Below are 12345 nucleotides of genomic sequence, written 5' to 3' on the forward strand. Positions count from 1 at the left end.
TTCCCTCGGACCACTATATCTGAGGAAAATATCGAACAAGTGCACAGCCCCATAGAATAACATGGGGACGGGTGTTAGCAGTCAAAACTACAGATGGCACATGAGCCCTAAATGTGATTGGTTAATTCTGAGCATAACCACGTCCCCACTTATAAGAGGGTGCTCATACTTACTAACCGCATTAATTTAGCTTTATTTTTATTTTCCACCTCAAATTGATTTCAGCTAGTTTCTCAATGGATTTGTACACATTATGGGTTACATTAAATGTTCTGAAATGATTCTTCTTCATATGATTTTTACATTATGAAAATTTGGCATTTCAGCAGGGGGTGTGTAGACTTTCCTATACTCACCGTGGATGATAAAGCAATACAATCGCATAAAATATCTTAGAAACGACATAGTGATTGTAAGTTTAAAGCAAATAATTTAAGAGTAAGAAATACCTGTAAAATCAGCCGATTCAGGGCCACTTTATCTTGTGCTAAACCTTCGTTCAATGCACCCATTTTGGCCAACGAGTCGTTTAGAGCCGCCCGTTCACTGCGCATCTGGTTCACTGCCAGCTCTAGTTCTGCTCTGCTAGACTCAGCCTGGCATGGAAATCCATGTTAAAAACACACAATTAACACCAGAGACACTGTGTACTGTGCTTAGATCAATATTTTGCAGCTCATGCAGAGTTATTGGACCAAGAATGATAGTCTATGTGGGTTGGCCTGGTGATCACGCTTCTTGGATTAACACTTAATAACAGATTCGCTAGCATTAATACCAAGCCTTTTTTATTCACATTGCCCTATTAATTAGGGATACTTTAATCGGAACACTATGGTCCCGATTCATTAAGACTGCTGTTTTGTTTTAAAGGGGTTGTCCACTACTAGGACAACCCCTTCTTCATCTAAATGTTTGGGGTCAATAAAATAAAAAAGCCTATACTTGCCTCAGATAGTGGCACCGTTCCAGCAGTGTCGGTACCCGCAACTGACACGAAAGCCCTGCACTCAATCAGAGCGGACGTTACTGTCTCCACCTTTGAACATCAAGAGGAAGTGAGAGAGCAGCCGCAGGCCTGACTTCCCCTTGATATTCGATTTGTCTGAAGGTGGGGCCAGCAATGCCAACGCTCACGCAGGCTCACGTGTCATAACAACAGCACGAGAGCCCTGGGAACACAAGTGCTGCCACCGCTGGGACAGCGCCAGCACCGGAGGTGAGTGAAGATGTTTTTATTTTTACGGGGCTAAACATGGTGAATAAGATCGGGTTGTCCTAGTAGTAGACAACCCCTTTAAGTAGTAAGCATGTCCCCAGGAATGTTACTCTAGTCAGGGAACGCCGACACTTTTAATTAATTTGTTGGGTGGGAATTGCCACGCCTCATTCCACCGCGACTCTTCCCCAGCTGTGCCCATTTTGTTGGATCTGTCCGAAACTGACGTGAAAATGACAAAATTCACAAGATGTTAGACATATCTACATTTATAATACTTTATTGTACTCTGTTCTGTCCTGACGCTTCTGTACCAGGGCACCAAATGTCATTTATAAAGCAGCCATCCTCATATGAGGCATAGGAACCATTGGAGCGCCTTCACAAACCAGCTTAGGTATGACTGTATTCTCAACACCATCTATTGTTACACACCATGTTTATGTCCCCGTTGACTTTTTCTGCACATAGTTACAAAAATAATATCTGTCTATATAGTATAAGTGACATTACATGACAGATAACTTTAAAAACATGTCCTTTTTCTATCAACAAGTACCTTTCTGAGAGCACTGGATACAGCATCTTTCTCGCCTTGCAGAACGTCTCTTTCAAGTACCATCTGACTAAAGCTCTCTCTGACGGTAACTAGGTCTTTCTTCAGCAGTGAGACTTTTTCTTCCAACTTTTCCTGAGTCCTTTGCCTATATTGGAATACAGAATTAAGTATTAGGCGGTCTCTGGAGCCAAGGTAGTGCTAATCTGTTTATTGCAATCACTACTGAAAAGAAATTGGCAAGTATGCACTGTTATCTCTACATTTTAGATATAGACATAAAAGTGCCTTTGAATAATCACACTCATACGGAAATTGAGCAGTGATAACAAAACTGATCACTCTAAATAATATGGGTGTAGGCTGGGAGCTTGTGATTTTGCAGGGCTGATAATAGCTGTTGGTCAGGAGCCAAGATGGAGGATGAAGTGAGCAGCAATGTAAAACTGCTTAGAAATAAATGGTCAGGAAAGATGTTGCTGGGAAGTGAAGAGTTAGTTGATCAGATGCCATCCTGGAATATAGCTATTTCACATACTCGCCATGTTCTAGTGGTCGGTCCCCATGTTAACGAGCAATAAACAATGAAAGATAAAAGTTCACGTAGCAGGAGAATAACAGCAGATAGTGAAAGCAAGTCAATTTTCAATTTGCTTATTTTAATGCTGTCTAACAAACCACACCAATTGAAGAACATAAGAATATAACTCTTCATCTAATCTGAGTTAGCAGAGAGAAGGGTCTTCAGTTCATGGTAGTTTTCTCTGTGATAGAAGCGGTTTGCTTTTTTGGATTTATTTATGTCAACCCCTATAAATATGTCACATGATGCTTTCTTCTCTAAACTAATAGGAAAAAAGGCCAAAAAAACTCTCCAAACCCAAAGCATGCAGCATATAAAAAAGAGAAAACCACTGAACCCCAAAACACCACAAATCGAGCTGCATTGTATGCTATGTAAACTGTTTAATATTTCAAGTAAGACCGGGCTTAAAAAAGGAGATTTTTGTGTACTCACCGTAAAATCTTTTTCTCCGAGTCAATCATTGGGGGACACAGGACGAATGGGTGTTATGCTGCTGCCACTAGGAGGACACTAAGTTAAACACACACAAAAGATTAACTCCTCCCCTGCAGTATACACCCACGGGCTGGACAATCCAGAGCCAGTTCGGTAACAAAGCAGTAGGAGTAAACCAGTTAAAAACAGTAAACATGTTATAGTCAAAACACGGACTGAAGAGAATAACCGAGCCAACTAGGCTAACAGGGAGGGTGCTGTGTCCCCCAATGATTGACTCGGAGAAAAAGATTTTACGGTGAGTACACAAAAATCTCCTTTTCTCCTACGTATCATTGGGGGACACAGGACGAATGGGACGTCCCAAAGCAGTCCCTGGGAGGGTAACAAGAAGTTATAAATGCTGTGCGTGCCTACGAGCTACAGATGAGACACTGCCGCTTGTAGGATTCGCCTACCGACGGACGCGTCTGCCGAAGCCTGAGAGTGCACATGGTAGTGCTTCGTGAATGTATGCAAGCTGGACCATGTAGCAGCCTTGCAGACCTGTGCAGCCGATGCCTGGTGCCGGATGGCCCAGGACGCGCCGACTGACCGGGTAGAATGAGCCTTGATCCCCGGAGGTGCGGCGTGACCCTTGACACGGTAGGACTCTTGGATGGCGGAACAAATCCACTTGGCAATGGAGGCCTTGGAAGCGGGCAGACCCTTCCGTGGCCCCTCCGGAAGAACGAACAAGGCGTCTGACCTACGGAGAGACGCCGTTCTGGAGACGTAACGTTTGAGACCCCTCACTAAGTCCAAAGTGTGGAGAGCCCTTTCCGTGCGGTGGGAAGGAGCAGGGCACAGTGAGGGAAGGACAATTTCTTCATTAAGATGGAAAGAGGAAACGACCTTCGGAAGAAAAGTCGGACATGTCCGCAGAACTACCTTGTCCTGGTGGAAAACGAGGAAAGGTGGTTGGCACGACAGAGCTGCCAGCTCAGAGACACGTCTAATAGACGTGACAGCCACGAGGAAGGCGACCTTCCACGACAAGAACAGCAAGGACACCTCATGCAAGGGCTCAAAGGGGGGCTCTTGAAGAGCACAGAGGACCAGATTCAGGTCCCATGGTTCCAAGGGCATTTTGTAAGGCGGAACCATATGAGAAACTCCCTGGATGAAGGTTTTGACTTGCAGTCTGTTTGCAATCCTTCTCTGGAAAAGAACCGAGAGAGCAGAAATTTGGCCCTTAAGAGAGCTAAGGGCAAGGCCCAAGTCTACGCCTGATTGAAGGAATTCCAAAATGTGAGGAATAGAAAAACGGAGGGGAGAACGTCTCCGATCCCTGCACCAGGCGAAGTATGCCTTCCAGGCGCGGTGGTAGATGCGCATGGAAGAAGGCTTGCGTGCGCGGAGCATGGTAGATATAACCGTCTGGGGCAGCCCCTTCTGCCTCAGTACCCAGGACTCAACGGCCACGCCGTTAAACACAGGGCCTCTGAGTTCGGGTGGTAAATGGGCCCTTGAGACAGGAGGTCTGCGCGGCTCGGCAGCCTCCAAGGTACGTCTGAGACCAATTGTACCATCTCGGCGTACCATGTCCTGCGTGGCCAGTCCGGAGCGATGAGAATTACTGGAATCCGTTCTGCCTTGATCTTCCTGATCACCTTCGCCAGAAGGGGAATTGGAGGAAAGATGTATGGGAGTCTGAAACCCTGCCATGAGAGGACGAGAGCGTCGGCTCCAAGGGCTGAGGGGTCGTGAGACCTGGCCACGAAAACGGGAACCTGGCAATTGAGGCGAGATGCCATTAGATCCACGTCCGGAGTCCCCCATCGAGAACATATCTGGAGAAAGACTGCGGGATGGAGAGACCACTCTCCGGGATCGAGACTGTGGCGACTGAGAAAGTCCGCTTCCCAGTTTTCCACGCCTGGGATGTAAACTGCTGAGAGTATGGAGTGGTTGGTCTCGGCCCAGCGGAGAATGAGCGTTACCTCGGCCATGGCCGCTTTGCTGCGAGTGCCCCCTTGGCGGTTGATATAGGCTACCGCAGTGGCGTTGTCGGACTGGACTCTGACCGCGCGGCCGGAAAGGAACGGATGAAACTGGCGGAGAGCCAGTCTGATTGCCCGAATCTCTAAGATGTTGATGGGCAGCTGGGATTCCTGCAGGGACCAGCGACCCTGAGTCGAGTGGCGTTGGAACACTGCACCCCATCCGAAGAGACTGGCGTCCGTCGTGACAACCAGCCAGTGCACCGGAAGGAAAGACTTCCCCCGAGTCAGGGAGGACCTCTTGGTCCACCACCTGAGAGACTGCCTGATTGGGCGAGAGAGCAGGAGACGGCGGTCGAGCGAGGCGGGATTCCTGTCCCATACTGCTAGAAGGGCGTGCTGTAGGGGACGGAGGTGAAAAACAGCAAAAGGCACTGCCTCCATCGCCGCCACCATCCTGCCGAGTACCCTCATGGAGAAGCGTAGGGAGTGAGGGCGAGGTTGGATAAGCTTTCGGACTTCTCTCTGTAGAGTGGAAACCTTTTCCGGAGGTAGGAATACTAGACCCTGAGAGGAGTCTAGGATCATTCCCAGGTAGGATATGGTTTGAGCCGGGACCAGGGAAGATTTTTTGAAGTTGATTTTCCAACCCAGGCGCAAAAAGGTATTTATGGTGACGTCTACTGCTTCTGAGCAGGATCGAAAAGAGGAGCCCTTTATGAGAATGTCGTCCAAGTAGGGCAACACCACTATGCCTCGAGCATGGAGAATGGCCACGGCAGCTGCCATGACCTTGGTAAACACCCGAGGAGCGGTGGCCAGCCCGAAGGGTAGGGCGACAAATTGAAAATGGTGCCCCTGGACCGCGAAGCGAAGGAAGCGCTGATGAGACGGTAGGATGGGAATGTGCAGGTAAGCGTCTTGAACATCTAGAGATGCAAGGAACTCGCCCTCTTCCAGAGAGGCAATTACCGAGCGGAGGGACTCCATGCGGAATTGACGTACGCGAACGTACCTGTTGAGAAGCTTGAGGTCTAATATTGGACGTACTGATCCGTCCTTCTTTGGTACGATGAAAAGATTGGAATAGAAACCTTGGTACCTCTCGTTCTGAGGTACCGGGATGATGACCCCGTCTTCCCATAGGGACTTTATGGCCTGGAAATACTGACGGACCCTTGCTCTGGGAGGAGGGGACTGGAAGAAACGAGATGGGGGACGAGAGACAAACTCTATCTTGTAACCGAAGGACACTAGGTCGCGGACCCATCGGTCGGGAACTACCGAGAGCCACGCGTCCCGAAAAAAGAGTAGGCGGCCGCCAACTCTGTCGGTGTCCTTCGGCATTTGCCAAAAGTCATTGAGGTGGAGACCTGTTAGGTCTGGGCCCTCGGGATCCCTGTTGTCTGGGTCTGCCTCTCCAGGAGGGAGAAGGTTTGTAAGACGGCTGGGAGGCTCTGTCCTTGCGCTGACCTCTCCCGACGCCGGGTGGCGCGGAGGAGGGATTGGACCAATTGGAGCTAAAATGGAAATATCGGCCTCAGCCCTGTTGGTTGCGAAAGGGCCGAAAAGTTCGTTGCTGGGGAAGGAATTTGCTCTTTCCTCCTGTGGAGTCTGCGATTATTTTGTCTAGTTTGTCCCCAAAAAGGCGTTCGCCCTGGTATGGAAGAGGCGTGAGGGATTTTTTGGAGCCCGAGTCCGCCTTCCAGTCCCTGAGCCAAAGGGATCTGCGGATCGTGACAGCATTGGCCGCTGCCTGAGAGGCACAGTTGGCCGCGTCTAAGGATGCGGAAACTACGAAGTCCCCCGCTCTGGCAATCTGAGTGGTCAGGTGTGAAATTTCGGGGGGTAAGTCGGCACGTAGTGCTGTAGAGGTTAAAGACTCGGCCCAATGGTCATGGCCTTTGCAACCCACGTGACGGCAAAAGAAGGAAAGAGAGAAGCCGAGGAGGCTTCAAAAGCCGAACGAGCCATCTGTTCAATTTGTCTATCAGTGGGATGCTTGATGGACGCACCCTCGGAGGAAGATAGAACCGCCTTGGTGGCTAGCCGAGACACTGGCGGGTCCACGGAGGGTGACTGAGACCACTCCTTAGCTAGGTCCTGAGCAAACGGATACTTCAATTGCATAGCCTTCTGACCTGAGAAACGTTTATCCGGACGGACTCTATGGAGATCGACAATGTCCTTGAATTGAGGGTGCGTAGGAAAAAATTTATGAGCCTTTGTGGTTCGCCCGAATGACACGGGATGAGCCGCCTTGGACGGGGTTTCCTCCTCTAACTGTAGCGTCTGACTTACAGAGTCTATGAGAGAATCTAGGGTCTCTTGATCGTGATGATACTCTGGGGAACAGGACGCGTTGGATGCGTCGTCCAGGAAGGATTCCCTGCTATGAGTCGGGGATGAGTGGCGAGAGACATCACTCTCTGAGCCGGAGGGCTGATCACGGACCGGAGATATTACCCTGGACCTCTTTTTAGATGAGTGAGGGCTTCTGGAAGCGGTACGACCTCTAGGTCGAGAGGGGTTCTTAGACCGCGTTACATCATCCGTGGAAGAGCCCTGGGTAAGGGACGGCTCACGGAGGGACTGTATCGTCCTTTCCAAGGATGCCACAGATCGAGCAAGGGAGGACGCCCATGCGGGGGTACTAGGCTCGCTACATTCCGGGACAGAGGCCGGAGTATCCTGTGCCGCAGACATTTCGCAGGCGGTGCACAGCGGAGTAGTGTGACCTCGGGGCAGAGATACCTTGCAGGAGGTGCACACAGCAAAAATAACAGAGTGGGTCTTTCCAGTCCGTTTTTGCTTAGACTGTGACATATTTATGATTAAGAGAGCGTACTGGCAGGGGGGGGGACAATCCTACCAAGTGCGTCTCACCAAAGTCCTGCGGTGGCCTGGCAGGTAGATCCTGAAGTCCTGTGCGCTGCGGAGCTGCAGAGCCACCAGCGTACTTGCCGGTCCAAGATGGCCGCCGAGATGTGAGAAGGGCGCTTCTCGGGAACGAGAAGCGCCCAGGGAGGGGGCGTGTCATGGGCGGGAGCGCCGGATTGCCCGCCGTGCCCCCTCAGAAGTACAACGCTGCCCCGCGGCTGCAGAGCCGCATTAGTAAGAGAGTAAGGGGCCCCCTCCTGTCAGCTCGTCGGTCCCCGCACTTACCCTGTGCGATGGAACCGATGCTCCATCCACCTTCACCTTGGTAGGGAGAGGGTGGAGAGCTTCTGCCGCCGTGCGTCATCCGCTATATTCAGTGGTGATGCAGTGGGCGGCTGCACGGACGCCATGTCAATCTGTCCGGCTGTGCCCTGGCTCCAGGAAACTTAGGTGGATGATTAGTCCCCGTGGTCGCCTGAGAGGGAGGGAGGGAGATCGGACCGCTAAGGAACCGTCGCCACACTGAAACGTGAGCCAGGGCTGGCATCCATCGTCGCGGGAAAGGATACAGGAGGAACGCTCCATGTACTTGCCCGTTGTTGGTGCGGGAGAGATCAGAGCTGAAAATTTGCCTGTCGCTCCCTTCTCTCCGTTAAATCCAAAAATTGGTGGGGTCCAGAGGACCCAAGTGCCTCCTGAGACACTAAGTAAGAACTGGCTCTGGATTGTCCAGCCCGTGGGTGTATACTGCAGGGGAGGAGTTAATCTTTTGTGTGTGTTTAACTTAGTGTCCTCCTAGTGGCAGCAGCATAACACCCATTCGTCCTGTGTCCCCCAATGATACGTAGGAGAAAAAAGTATTAAAACATGCAGATAAACATAAACCAAAAACAAACTAAAATATCAGAAGAATGCCGAGTGTGACTCCAGTGTTATAGCTCAGGTTCCAGGTCATGTTAAACTGAGAAAACTGCAACAAAACAGTACATGATACTTGCCACAGTTTTGAGCAACATTTACAATACTGACAGCAAATATTCAGAAAATGACAAACTGCAACCACAAAATCCATAAGTGATCCTGATAGCCCACATGACGCTCCACATATTCTACTTCATCACAGTAATGTTAGTGCCACGTGATGAATAATGATGTAATTCTTAGAATCTAATACTGAAGGAGAAGAAGACGTTGCTTCCTTTTCTTACCCTCTCTCCAGCTCCTTCTGGTTGCGATCTCGCTCCCGGTTCAGTTCTTCCTTTTGCTCCTCCAGGATCTCCCTCTGCCGCAGTAACTCGGTATTCACGGCCTTCAGCCTTTCAATCTCCATCAGGGATGCCTCGGCCCTCTGTTTTGCTGTCTCTAATGACTCTTCTATGGCCTCCTTCTCACTGAGAGGTCAAGAACGCATATAATGAATGTTTCTCATATTTAACATCTACTTTCACATTTTACAAAAGTGTAAAATGTATGAAATAAAAACACAAAAATTAAGGTGCCTTGAAAAAAAGGTACTGCAGGTGATCGCATCAAATAGGCCTATGCCGTTTATGGGGTTGGGGTCGACAGAGCGGTCCCAGAATAATCTGACAGCAGCTTATCTCTCCAGCGAGGATATGATCTGCCGATAGACTATTGGGAAACACCCACTTACAATAGATGGTCGTCCGATCCCAACTTTTATCTCATGTGTATGGAGGCCATTAAATATTATCACGGCAATAGGCCTCACTTTTCTGATGTGTTAAGCTGAGAGTCTCCAGGAAGGGAATGGCCAATGCTGGAGGCGCTAATACTTTTTGCTTAGTGTCTGTCTCCTATTGTCAGCAGCCTATACTCATGGTCCAGGCTGACATGACACAGAACAAGCAGCGTAATCTGTGGATGGGTCATCCTATAACTCGGATAATGATTGCCTGTGAATACGGCACATCTGCAATAAAATATACACCTTTTCTATTTCTATAAAACTCAGTAATGTGATATTTCCCTGCTAGAATGACATATCACTCACAGCCCGTCACCATACCTTCATCATATATCAGGACACACAAGCAGATGTCACCAAACCCTCACGAAACAGACAAGCACATTTCCCTGTACGTTACAGTTGTTTTCGGTATCACAGAATTATTTTGGTGGTGTTAACCTTAAAGATTACACGTTGTGCCATATGTATATACAGTATGAGTCCTGCTGTACAATAAAGTGCACTTACAATGAAACAATGTAGCGAGATAACCATTCCTTCCTTCAGGGACCGCTGAATGGAGTCTCAAACAATATAGTAGAAACGCAGACACCGAGTCTGTCTCTACAGCCGCTAGAATTCTATCTATACAATCTGTGAGCATCATGTATCAGCTCTGGCACCCGGTACTAGACCCGATCCAATATCACTGTAAGCTTACACAATGGATAAGACGAGCTCATCATTCAGTGGGCTCTTCCCATAGTTCTCCTCTCATCCTCCTACTGACAACGTAAACTGTTCCAAATCTATCCCAAAAGTCCGTTTTGTTCAATACCAAGCCACACTGTTTCACAATAAGCTCTCGCAGCATTGGTTTATATCCAGCAGACAGACCAAATCCCATATTCCTAGCTTGTGGTCTACTAGGTAACGTGTCTCCTTGTGGAGAGCCACACACCATAGCAATTCTACAAGTCCATATCAACCCTTTAAAAGGCCGTGCCACATGACTTGGGCTAAGAAGCCAAATCAGAAAGGCGATTTGCAGACAGGTGTTTCGGGGTGTTTGCCTCTAATTAGTGCAAAGCAGGAGAACTAGTTTGGATGGGTGAGAGGTTTCTGACAGGGGGTGTCAGGGATAAAGTTTCTCCTTTTTGAGTGTACTAAGTCAATGTAAGGAGACTTATAGGTCATGCAATGCTCCCCTGGGAATTTAAATATGAAAATATCCTCTTCAGAGAGGAAGAGGACTAGAACTTTAGTGCCACCTAATGGATGTTGCAATCCAAAAAGTCAAAATCAACCTCTTAAAGAGAATCTGTCAGCAGGTTTTTGTTATGTAATCTAAGAGAAGCATGATTTATGGGCAGAGAGCCTGATTCCAGCAACGTATCACTTACTAGACTGCTTGGTGCAGTTTTGATAGAATCCCTGTATTCTCTACTGTAGATGGTAGATGTAGCAATGATCACAATGCTGAGCTGTGTATAACCCAACCTACACTCCTGATTGGCAGCTTCTTGTGTACACTGTGCATTCTTGGAAAGCTACCAAACAATGGAGGGGGCGAGATTACATACATTAGCTGGACTGGCTTGCACGTGAGACCTAGTCAGCCAGTGATAATCTCCTGCTAATAAAACACTGATTGTATTGAAACTACAACATAGCCTAATATGTGACATCCCTGAAATATGGTTATCTTGCTCTATATTATGGTACTTTAGGTTAAATAAAGTTAATTTGTCAGCAGGTTTTTGTTAAGGGAACTTGCGACATGATTTAGGATAATATTTCATGGCCTATAAGTTTCCGTATGCCAATTTGGCAAACTGCAGTAGGAGAAAATTTCCCCCTTATAATAGGTCAAAGGTCTCCAATGGAGTAAGGTAACGTCGTTGTTGACTTCTCTGGTACAAACCCCTGTTCCTCTCAACCCTCTAGTCTGCTTATTTGGGGTATTAGATGAAGAAGTTTGGAGACACTATGACAAAATTTTTCTATGTGAGACACTCTTTCTGGCTAAAAAGGTGTTGGCTTTGCACTGGATGGGTGGTGTACATCCTTCTCTTAGAGCATGGATAGAATTGGTAAACTCAATTACACCATATGAGCGAATATTATATAAAAATAGGGGTTGTTTAAAGAAATTTGACAACATTTGGGACAGATGGAATTCTTCTCACTCTACTGTACCATCACCATGAATGACATGGTAAAAACACATCAAAATATACCATATGGCATCAGACAGTTATTTTATAATATATAGGTATCTGGCGACGGAATAAGATAGGACAGTTAGTCTTATTAGTTGTATAATGTCATCTTGATACAAGTCACCAAATAGACATAAAGTTGAGTAATGCCTTCTGTTTACCTGAGCAATGGTTTATTACAGCAATATATGGACTCATGAAACTGAAATTGTATGAGTAATTTAATGTATAAACTGTGTTGTCCATTTGTAATCACCTTGACAAATGTACTTATACTGATTTGGTTACATATATACTGTATGTATATGTTGTTTGTTTTGATTAATACACGAATTTAAAAAAAAAAGGTCTCCGATGCAACCAAACCAGTTTTCCCACTTTCCACTGATGAGGGGCAAACACCCTGAAATACGTGTCTGCAAACTGAGTTTCTGGTTTGTTTTTTCCATTCTAAGCCATGTGGCAAGGGTCTTTTTAAGGTTGATATTGACTTTTAGTATTGCTACTATCAATAATTGGCACAAGAGTTCTTCTCATTCTCACGGAATGTGTAAATTATCAGGTAAACATTGCATGCCCTATAAGTGTCGCTATGTTAACTTCAAGCTCTCCACGAGGAGAAACGTTACTCCATAAAACCATGCTCTAATTAAGTAAAAAAGGCTTCTTCCAAAGAGAACATCAGACACACAAAAAAATCATGAACCCAAACCAATGTGTCACGGGGATGCCACGACAGAGTAGGGCCAGCAGATTGTGGCATCTGGTTACACGT

General features: G+C 47.4%; 1 protein-coding gene across 2 annotated transcripts in view; it reads right to left on the reverse strand.

Annotated features, from left to right (window-relative positions):
• The window catches only part of LOC143808409 (uncharacterized), a 192811-nt gene that overhangs the window by 64252 nt on the left and 116214 nt on the right, over positions 1-12345 (reverse strand). For both annotated transcript variants that reach the window (XM_077291027.1, XM_077291026.1), the window contains exons 14-16: positions 8867-9049; positions 1779-1923; positions 450-596 (exon numbers count right to left, since the gene is read on the reverse strand). In XM_077291027.1, coding sequence (XP_077147142.1) covers positions 450-596; positions 1779-1923; positions 8867-9049 — 475 coding nt within the window. The remainder of the gene's footprint in view (positions 1-449; positions 597-1778; positions 1924-8866; positions 9050-12345) is intronic.

The sequence above is a fragment of the Ranitomeya variabilis genome, chromosome 2, assembly GCF_051348905.1.
Source record: "Ranitomeya variabilis isolate aRanVar5 chromosome 2, aRanVar5.hap1, whole genome shotgun sequence".
NCBI classification, from domain to species: Eukaryota; Metazoa; Chordata; class Amphibia; order Anura; family Dendrobatidae; genus Ranitomeya; species Ranitomeya variabilis.